Source organism: Lepidochelys olivacea (genome assembly GCF_965140295.1).
Source record: "Lepidochelys olivacea isolate rLepOli2 genome assembly, chromosome: 6".
Classification (NCBI taxonomy): Eukaryota; Metazoa; Chordata; order Testudines; family Cheloniidae; genus Lepidochelys; species Lepidochelys olivacea.
In genome coordinates, this window is record NC_140416.1 from 64,083,832 (window position 1) to 64,094,821 (window position 10,990).

A 10,990-nucleotide genomic window follows, 5' to 3' on the forward strand; every position below is an offset into this window, starting at 1 on the left:
TTTCCACAGTATGCATCCGATGAAGTGAGCTGTAGCTCACGAAAGCTCATGCTCAAATAAATTGGTTAGTCTCTAAGGTGCCACAAGTATTCCTTTTCTTTTCGTGAATACAGACTAACACGGCTGTTACTCTGAAACCCATCTAATATGAGAATTGGGCTCTTCACCTCTAGGCTGAGTCACACTGGCAGGAAAATGCCCACGTGCTCCTGTCCTGAGGATAATTAGGCCATCAGGCTCCAGGGCTGTCAGACTATTCAAATGGAGCTTGGCCATTCTTAATTTTTAAAATGGGATGTTCCATGAAGGTGGTTTTAGTTGGTTGTTTTTTTATTTATTTGTGTGCGTGTGTGTTGAAGTTTGACATAAAAGGTAGGTTTCAGAGGAAAAAAACCACACACACCCGCCTCAGCCTGGCCCCTGCCAGCTCTTGAGCAGTGAAGTGCATCCCTAGGGCTTGGGATACAGTGTATTCCAGCACTCTCCCAGGATCCTTTATCCCTGCCCCCACTACACCCCAGAACCTGTGGGCCTGGCTCCAACTCACCACCCTCACAGTGCCCGTGTGCCCCTTCACACGCAGCCCCAGGGCGGGCAAGGAAGGCCCAGGAGCAAAGGCCACAGAGTGGAGTGGGGAACCAGCAGCTGCCCTGCAGGCAGGGAGAGCAGCAGAGTTCCTGACTCAAAGCTGTGGGAGGGGTGACCCCCAACATTCTGGCAGCCGGGAGCTGTCTCCCACCCATCAGCTTTGCTCCCTGCTCCAGGCAAGCTCTGCTCAGCAGCGAGGAGGAAACGGAGCAGCTGCAACAGGAGGCTGCGGGGAGGTTTTGGGGCTGACTCCCACTCGCCTCCCTGATAGTGCATGTGTCCCAGGCACCTCTGCACATGCAGCCCCAGGGAGAGCAGGGGCAGGGGCAAAGAGCAGAGTGGGGATGTGCAGGGAAGGGGAGCAGCCAAGGTATTGGGGGTCATCCTCCCCCAGTGGTGCTGCTCCTTCTTCCTGCAGGGCAGCTGCTTAGTCCCCCCTCCGCTCTCTGGCCCTTGCTCCCAGGCCCTCCCAGGGGCTGTATGCACTGAGGCACCCGGGCTGTGCTCTTGTGACCAGAAAGCAGCTCTCTTTGATCAGAAGCTTTTTGCAGTCTCCACTGAAAACCCTGTAGGCTCTCTGATAAGGCACTTCCAGACCAGTGCTCAGCAGACAATGGGCTAACGCTGACCTAAGCTGCTGCCATTTGCAAAGAGATGTGTGGTTTCATTTTGCAATACAGTGCAAGAGACTGTACCACAGATTGTCAGCATAGAGAGGATTAAGTAAATTGCCCAAGGAACTCTGGGATACATCTGTGACCCGAATCAAACCGGAGCTGTGTGCACATATGAAAGCAATAGAGCTCAGACCTTAGATCCCAGCTTAACACAGGCTCAGACTTTCCAGCCTTGCAGGGTCCTGGGACCCTAGGTTAGCACAACTGTTGTGGACACAAAGGGGTCTAGGTTTACATTGCTGTGTAGACATACCCTGACTGGCCCCGGCTGGAACAGGGGAGTACAGCTGTGGGAAAGGCCAAGAGAGACTGCATGAGAGGAGAAAAGCGGTCAGGAGATTACCAGACTGCCTCCCATGGCTTCTCTTCAAGCCTCTACTTGTTCTGTCTGCCTGTCTTCTGCTTCCACTGGAACCCTACAAAGAGCCCTTTGGTAAGCATCGGGAAGGCATCAGCATATCTGCCAATAATCCTAGTTTAGCTAGGTTTTGAAAAACCATCCTGAGACTAAGGGACAAGCAAATACTAAGTAGCCTACACCCTATTTTCAGATCTGTGCCTAGTTCAGCAAGAGGGCAGAAGTGTGACCACACATGCAGTGGTGAACGGCAAGAAGCAGGAAAGGGAACCTGCACTCTCACTGCAGGCAAGAAGAAGCCAGTTGCTCAGGGGGAAGGTAGAACAAGCAAGCCATAGGGAGAAAAGTGATGATACAATGCTTTCCAAGAATTATTTTTCAAATCAGCCAGGAGTCAGGCTGGGGACCACTGTCAGAGTTACGTATTCTGCTGAGTTTTGTATGACTCCTCTTGCACTTCTAAGAAAAAAGTATCCTAATGTTCTCCAAAATGCTTACAGACCCGGGAGGTAGAGAGTGAAGAGCTGCTTTGTAGGAGCAGGTTTCAGAGTAACAGCCGGGTTAGTCTGTATTCGCAAAAAGAAAAGGAGGACGTGTGGCACCTTAGAGACTGACCAATTTATTGGAGCATGAGCTTTCGTGAGCTACAGCTCAAGTGAGCTACAGCTGTAGTGAGCTTGAGCTGTAGCTCACGAAAGCTCATGCTCCAATAAATTGGTCAGTCTCTAAGGTGCCACACGTCCTCCTTTTCTTTTTGTAGGAGCACTGCATCTGTCAACACTTTTCAGTTGCTACCATTCTTTGCACTGGGAGAACAGAAAGCCAACCAAGTGGGGGAGAGGGAACTGGAAAAGGAGTAGGAGAAAGATGAGGAAGTGCTGGGGAGGGAATGACAGGGACTGAGAGCTGAGACATTCATAGAAGCTGGGGAGAAACAAATTCACAAAGATACATAGGAAAGAAAAGCTTCCTAAATCGAATGGGGGGAGGGGAGGGGGGGGAAAACAGGTGAAACGGATGCCAGGGACATGGAAGCCCCAGTTTCAGACCATACAAACAAGAGGCCCCACCCCTAAGAGTTGGGAACCTCTGTGCAAGCCCTGCATCTGATTGGTGCCACAACTCTGCCTCCTTTTAGAAGTCTGCTGCAAAGGCCCCACTGTGGCACTTAAGGCTGCAGGAAAGCAGGGAAAAGTCCTGGGGAAAAAGCTCAGGCTGACAGCGTCATCAAAATATTCCCACATCAGCAGATGCGGGGGGAAGATGTTACAGAAACTGGGAGCATTTGCCACACAAATGCTTCTCCACACACAGAGGCAAGCAGTAAAACACAGAGATGAGATCTTCTCCAAAGACAGAAGTCATTTTGTTAGTTTGTTTTGATTGCTAAGGATTTCCTCTTTAGGAAAATGTGTCCCATGACTTTCTATCCTTTCACCTCTGGACTCTGACCTGGCTCAATCCAGCAAGTAATAAAGTATTTTCAGGACTATTCAGGGAGTGAAGCAGCTCAGCAATGCTCCTTAAAGCAGCTTTCCATCAATAGTGCATGTAACTTTTAAATTAGAGGGAACAGTAGACCCCAACAGCAGAGCAACCTATTGCCCAACAGTTGCATAAAATGACCAACCAGATCATCTTTAATGGGCCATCCTTGGGTCAAGTACAGGATGTAGTTTCCTTTCCATCTTCTATGTTCAGCAGTCATCCAGGGCATCTAAACTTTCTTTAGTGTTTCCATGGAGCAGTATATATATCCTGTGCAGTGTTTAGAGGAAGAAGCTCAATTCCATACCCTTGAGCAACAGTTGACAAAAGGTCTCTCACTACAGGGGTTACAGAGAAACTCAAGCATGGGGCTGAACTCAGGAGGTGGAAAGGGTTGCTCTGTTAACAAGGAAAGTAAAATTCTTACATTGGAGAGGGAGATGTTGGTTGCTGTAGGAGTTTCAGCTGAGAGAATCAACAATAAGTGGACCAACCTTTCTCCATTTAATATTGTGGCTTCCAGGAACCTAGGCCCTTGTAACTCGCTGCAGGAAGCTTTCTTCCTCTCTTTGTTAAGAAACTCTAGCAACAAAGCTTTTTTCCTTGCCCCACTTTGACTGAAAACAAGAGGCCTAGCTGTCTCTTATGACTGCTGCTCTAGGTTCATAAGTCAGTCACCTCATGCTACAGAAGGCAGAATGCACATGATCAACCATAGAATCATAGAATATCAGGGTTGGAAGGGACCTCACAAGGCCATCTAGTCCAACCCCCTGCTCAAAGCAGGACCAATCCCCAACTAAATCATCCCAGCCAGGGCTTTGTCAAGCCTGACCTTAAAAACTTCTAAGGAAGGAGATTCCACCACCTCCCTAGGTAATGCATTCCAGTGTTTCACCACCCTCCTAGTGAAAAAGTTTTTCCTAATATCCAACCTAAACCTCCCTCACTGCAACTTGAGACCATTACTCCTTGTTCTGTCATCTGCTACCACTGAGAACAGTCTAGATCCATCCTCTTTGGAACCCCCTTTCAGGTAGTTGAAAGCAGCTATCAAATCCCCCCTCATTCTTCTCTTCCGCAGACTAAACAATCCCAGTTCCCCCAGCCTCTCCTCATAAATCATGTGTTCCAGTACCCTAATCATTTTTATTGCCCTCTGCTGGACTCTTTCCAATTTTTCCACATCCTTCTTGTAATGTGGGGCCCAAAACTGGACACAGTACTCCAGATGAGGCCTCACCAGTGTCATAGAATCATAGAATATCAGGGTTGGAAGGGACCCCAGAAGGTCATCTAGTCCAACCCCCTGCTCAAAGCAGGACCAATTCCCAGTTAAATAGAGGGGAACTATCACGTCCCTCGATCTGCTGGCAATGCCCCTACTTATATATCCCAAAATGCCACTGGCCTTCTTGGCAACAAGGGCACACTGTTGACTCATATCTAGCTTCTCGTCCACTGTAACCCCTAGGTCCTGTTCTGCAGAACTGCTGCCTAGCCATTCAATCCCTAGTCCATAGCGATGCATGGGATTCTTCCGTCCTAAGTGCGGACTCTGCACTTGTCCTTGTTGAACCTCATCAGATTTCTTTTGGCCCAATCCTCCAATTTGTCTAGGTCCCTCTGTATCCTATCCCTACCCTCCAGGGTATCTTCCTCTCCTCCCAGTTTAGTGTTATCTGCAAACTTGCTGAGGGTGCAATCCACACCGTCCTCCAGATCATTTATGAAGATATTGAACAAAACCAGCCCCAGGACCGACCCTTGGGGCACTCCACTTGATACCGGCTGCCAACTAGACATAGAGCCATTGATCACTACCCGTTGAGCCCGACAATCTCGCCAACTTTCTATCCACCTTATAGTCCATTCATCCATCCATCCCATACTTCTTTAACTTGCTGACAAGAATACTGTGGGAGACCATGTCAAAAGCTTTGCTAAAGTCAAGGAAAAACACGTCCACTGCTTTCCCCTCATCCACAGAGCCAGTTATCTCATCATAGAAGGCAATTAGATTAGTCAGGCATGACTTGCCCTTGGTGAATCCATGCTGACTGTTCCTGATCACTATCCTCTCCTCTAAGTGCTTCAGAATTGATTCCTTGAGGACCTGCTCCATGATTTTTCCAGGGACTGGGGTGAGGCTGACTGGCCTGTAGTTCCCAAGATCCTCTTTCTTCCCTTTTTTAAAAATGGGCACTACATTAGCCTTTTTCCAGTCATCCGGGACTTCCCCCGATTGCCATGAATTTTCAAAGATAATGGCCAATGGCTCTGCAATCACATCCGCCAATTCCTTTAGCACTCTCGGATGCAGCGCATCCGGCCCCATGGACTTGTGCTCGTCCAGCTTTTCTAAATAGTCCCGAACCACTTCTTTCTCCACAGAGGGCTGGTCACCTCCTCCCCATGCTGTGCTGCCCAGTGCAGTAGTCTGGGAGCTGACCTTGTTCATGAAGACAGAGGCAAAAAGCATTGAGTACATTAGCTTTTTCCACATCCTCTGTCACTAGGTTGCCTCCCTCATTCAGTAAGGGGCCCACACTTTCCTTGACTTTCTTCTTGTTGCCAACATACCTGAAGAAACCCTTCTTGTTACTCTTAACATCTCTTGCTAGCTGCAACTCCAGGTGTGATTTGGCCTTCCTGATTTCACTCCTGCATGCCCGAGCAATATTTTTATACTCTTCCCTGGTCATTTGTCCAATCTTCCACTTCTTGTAAGCTTCCTTTTTGTGTTTAAGATCAGCAAGGATTTCACTGTTAAACCAAGCTGCTTGCCTGCCATATTTACTATTCTTTCTACACATCGGGATGGTTTGTCCCTGTAACCTCAATAAGGATTCTTTAAAATGCAGCCAGCTCTCCTGGACTTCTTTCCCTCTCATGTTATTCTCCCAGGGGATCCTGCCCATCAGTTCCCTGAGGTAGTCAAAGTCTGCTTTTCTGAAGTCCAGGGTCCATATTCTGCTGCTCTCCTTTCTTCCCTGTGTCAGGATCCTAAACTCTACCATCTCATGGTCACTGCCTCCCAGGTTCCCATACACTTTTGCTTCCCCTACTAATTCTTCCCGGTTTGTGAGCAGCAGGTCAAGAAGAGCTCTGCCCCTAGTTGGTTCCTCCAGCACTTGCATGATCCATCTCCATGATCAGCTGGAGCCCAGGAGGCTACTTACTCTACCTAAGCGTGTACATTACATAATTATAGACTTGGACAAACTGATATTATCCCACCTGCTACTGATGGTGAGATTACACCAAAGGATTGAATTCACACTCTGTGGTAAGAACCACCCATTATATCAGTTCTCTGTGATTCTTAGGCCAAAGCTACTATAAGAGGTAAGATGAATAGTTTAGTAAAGCTAACCTATTATTTGTAGTACCATAGTGCCTAGGAACCGTACTTAGAGCCCAGAACCCCATTGTGCTAACCGCTGTATAAACACAGAACAAAAAGATGGTCCCTGCCCAAAGGGGCTTATAATCTAAGTATAAGACAAGATACAACAGATGGATACAGATAGGGAAGAAACAATAAGACAGCATTGGTCAGCATGATAAGCAGTGGACTCAGCACACCAGCAGCATAACCATTGCTAAGTTTTTTGTAGGTTTCATGACAAAGGAGAGTTTTGAAGATAATGAGCAAGTTCTGAGGATGTTTACAGGGAGCACCTGTTAAAAATAAAATCTCAGCCTGTCTCTTACGTGCCATCATGGATATCTAGCAGTCAGCTCAACCTCACTGTGGCTAAAAGAGAGCGCTTAGTGGGAAGGGCTTGTGGGGAAGGGAGACTACCTCCTTTCTTGATCCCTGTGGATACCCCCACCACCCTGCCGGTCACTCAGACCTGTAACCTGGAAATGATTTTTGACTCAGACCTCTCTCTAAGTCCTCACATTCAGGCTACATCTAAATCTTTCAGATTCTTTCTGCAGAACATCTCAAAGATATGGCCTCTTGTAACCATCCGTACAACTAAAACTCTCATCTCATGTCTCAACGACTGCAACATCCTTTTCTTTAGCCTTAACAAACTCAGTTTTGCCCCACTCCTATCCATGTTGAATGCTACTGGATAGGTCATTTTCCTAGCTCATCACTCTGTCTAGGTCACCCCCTGCCTTTGAACCCTTCCACTGGCTCTCACTTCTCTATGCATCACATATAAGCCACTTTCAAGGCCTTTCAGAGTATTTCTACATAGTGAGAGATGATGTTGACTCCTCTTGCCAATCAGTCCGTCACCCACCTCTGATGCCAGCCTCCACCATCCACTGGTTACATTTTCAAAACAAGCAAAGAGTCCTGTAGACTAAGAGACGTATTGGAGCATAAGCTTTCGTGGGTGAATACCCATGCATCCGACGAAGTGGGTATTCACCCACGAAAGCTTATGCTCCAATATGTCTGTTAGTCTAGTCTATAAGGAGCCACAGGACTCTTTGCCGCTTTTACAGATCCAGACTAACACAGCTACCTCTCTGATAATTTTCAAAACAGTACCTTTGTGCTTTCTCCCATGCTGCCCCTCATGCCTGGTAGTAGTATTTATTATACACTAATCAGGGTGATGGTAAAATAGGGTCTCCTGCAGTGGTCATTCTGAGCTAAGAGCTTATCTTGATCTGTTCTCCATTAGTCCACCCAGTTCTTCTCACAGCTCTGCTCATTATCACATGATCTCTCCCAGAGAAGACTTCTGCTGTGCAAAGGGCTTATCTTTTGACAACCTCAGCAGGAGAGGATTCCCTTCTTGGATGATAACTATTTTCATATGCTAGGCATGTAAGAAAATTCCTGAGCACTATCAGCAAAAACGAGGAGTCCACTTTGGCCAAGGATGCTAATTTAGCACCAAGAGCAGATTATCCAAATTTCATCATTACTGCTGTTTTATGATTCAAGTGTCTGACTACTTAGACTCCACTTGAAGAATTCTTTAGTCTAACAGAACTATCAAGAAGTGTGGGTAACACAGAAACTAAAATATCTTGTCTGTTCAAAAGATACAATAGTTCTTACCTGAATCTCTTCTGTTTCATCCACCAGGAGGAAACTAGCAACCTTTTCTGCCATCCTCCTTCTTTTGGTCTCCTCATCCATCCCTTCCTCCTCTTCCTCTTGGGATTTGCTACCATGGTACATGGTAATTGGGTGTTTTCTTTTGTTTCCCCCAGCATGCATCCTCTTCTGACACTCCACGCATAGGTTTGTTTTGCACATCTGGCACCTCATTGCTGCCCTCTGCCTGGATCCTGTGGCATTGTTGTGCATTATATTCCCATTGGCACCCTTGCAGTTGTCGCAGTAAGGGATGTGGCCAGGTCTTATACGGGTACGTTCATGGTTTCGCAGCCTTTCCTGCTTGTGCAACTCTTTTTCACAGCACTGGCATTGCAGGGTCCCACACTCATCGCACTCAAAGACTGCTTCATCGTTCCCACTGCAATCATAGCTTTCCTGACACAGGAGCGCTGTGTTCAGTCCCTTCTCGGCTGTTGGAGCGTGAGCACTCATCTTCAGCTTTTTGAAGTTGTATTTATCTGACCAGGGTTTTTGTTTTTTTTAATGGAAACATATACAGGTTTTCAAGAGCTTTCAGTTGTAAAATTAATCTGTCTTCACAAGGACAAAAAGCTGCAAAAAAAGACTTTGGATTCTTAACTTTATAAACAATGTAACGACTGCTGCTGTAAAGATTTGTACCCGCCTGAACATTGAATCTCTCTTTCCCTCTACCCCCCCCAAAAGGTTTAATGATAAGTAAAGTGCAGATGAAGTGTTCTTTCTCTAAAATAACCTTAAACAACGTTGGTTGTTTCAATTGCTGACCCACAGGGTTTTCTGCTTAACTTGAAGCTGTAGTTTCAGTGATGTAGAGAAATCAGACTGGGGTATTTCAACAGACAGGTTCAAACGTTTCCCTGGAACACCTAGAGCCGAGGGGGGAAAAAAGATTTCTTTTAATTAGTAACATATGATCTTATGAAGAAAGTAGATAACCTTAGAAATGCACAGTGTCCAGCATTGGCTCCCTAGAAAATTCACCAGTCTCACCCCACAGTTAAGCTCCTTCCTCAGAGTTCACAGCACTCCAGGGACTTTCCTGATCTGCTTTCCCAAAGAAGAAATTCTCCTTGTATGCTCAGCCCTGTGATTCTGGATACAAAATCTAAGTTATTATAACCACACTGATGTTTGTTTGCATCCCTCACACACACAGTATTTCCAAAATAAGGCTACTAAAACCAATAGCTGCTACATGTACATTGCAGATCAACTAGTCTTTGTCTGACCAAACTTGTTTACAGTTGCCACCCCATACACAAAGCCTATCTTGACTAAAGTCAGCTAACCTGTCATTTAAAATGTATGTAAAAAACAAACAACTTTTTAAAAATTGAAGCTGATTGATTATATTTGTAAAGCAATATAAATCAAATCAACCAACTTTAAATCAAAACAACCAACAATTTTTTCTTGGTCATTTTAAACACTTGTTTAAAGCAATAACTTATTAAAAAATATCATCAATGATAGGGCAGGGGGAGAGGTGCCAAGGAGAGTTAAACTGCACCTATGCGCTGTTTACACTTGTGTCTTGATCACTCCAAATACAGACTCTGCCTGGAGCTAAAACAAATGTTTTCTTTAGTCACTTCACATTTCTTGAAACAATTCTACATTTACTAAATAACCTTAGTATCGGCTGCTTGCCTGCTCATGCTTTCACCATTCACCTACCTTAAACCAGACTAAACAACATTTTGTCATTTTAACAGTTTTTTTAAAAAAGCAGTAATTCCTTCTGTTAAACAACAGCAACACTATCACCGGGCAGGCGGGTTTGCGAAGGGGATGGTGTATACTGCGCCTAGAAACAAAGAAGGCCCCCCGAAGGGGACTCCACCACCCTGTCTATTGTTTACAAAACAGCAGGCACCTTCCTCCTCCTCTTCCTCCCTCCAGTACTTAGTGACTAAGGAGTCAGATCTCGGCCGCCTCTTCCTCCTCCTCCTCTCAGCAGCCTGGGGGGAGTCTGCCTCTCTCCTGCTCCCCCACCACGTTGAGGTGTAGCCCCCGGGATGGCTGTGCCCCACCAGGCAGGCTGGCTGCCCCCGCGGGGTGCTTGTGCCAGTTCCCCAGCTCCTCGCCTCCGTCTCCCCTTCTTGTCAGGGGGGATCAGCTGATCGCAGGGAACTTCAGGCTTATTTTCTCGCCGCGAAGACAGGAAGGTGAGAGCGGAGAAAGGCGCCGAGGCACGCCGGGAGTTGTAGTACGGCCGCGCCGCGCCCTCATGCCTGGGGAGGCGCGGGCGGACTGCACGTCCCAGGGTGAGCACCGCGGAACGAGGCGCCGCCGGCGCGCACAGGCGGCCGGGAGTTGTGGTTTCCAAGGCCGGCTCCGCGCAGCCCACAGAAGGTGGCTGGGGGTGGTGGGGTGAAGCCGGGGTGGGAGGGTGACTTGCGCAGGGCTGAGCGTGTGGATTGGTGACTTAGGGAGAGGGGAGCTTTATCGTAGGGACTGTGCTGACGTTTTGTTGAGGGGGGATGGTTTGCCACCACCCTATTCTCATGCTACTAGTGATTTCCCCGCTCCTATTCTTGTAATCACTCACTGAAAGATTTCAGAGTAAGAGCCGTGTTAGTCTGTATTCGCAAAAAGAAAAGGAGTACTTGTGGCACCTTAGAGACTAACCAATTTATTTGAGCATGAGCTTTCGTGAGCTACAGCTCACTTCATCGGATGCATACCCTGGAAACTGCAGAAGACATTATGTACACAGAGACCATGAAACAATACCTCCTCCCACCCCACTCTCCTGCTGGTAACAGCTTATCTAAAGTGATCACTCTCCTTACAATG

The 10,990-nt window shown here is 47.1% G+C and overlaps 1 protein-coding gene across 3 annotated transcripts in view; it reads right to left on the reverse strand.

The window, feature by feature from the left end:
• Nucleotides 1-10,363, reverse strand: part of ZFYVE1 (zinc finger FYVE-type containing 1) — a 40,324-nt gene extending 29,961 nt beyond the window's left edge. Inside the window, exons 1-3 of one of the 3 annotated variants that reach the window (XM_084629904.1) lie at nucleotides 10,068-10,363; nucleotides 8,925-9,057; nucleotides 8,147-8,761 (exon numbers count right to left, since the gene is read on the reverse strand). In XM_084629904.1, coding sequence (XP_084486030.1) covers nucleotides 8,147-8,641 — 495 coding nt within the window. In that variant the 5' untranslated portion in view covers nucleotides 8,642-8,761; nucleotides 8,925-9,057; nucleotides 10,068-10,363. Of the gene's footprint in view, nucleotides 1-8,146; nucleotides 9,058-9,181; nucleotides 9,284-10,067 lie in introns of all 3 variants that reach the window. The other 2 variants (XM_084629903.1, XM_084629902.1) reach the window with 2 other exon arrangements.
• Between the last annotated feature and the right edge of the window lie 627 nt (nucleotides 10,364-10,990).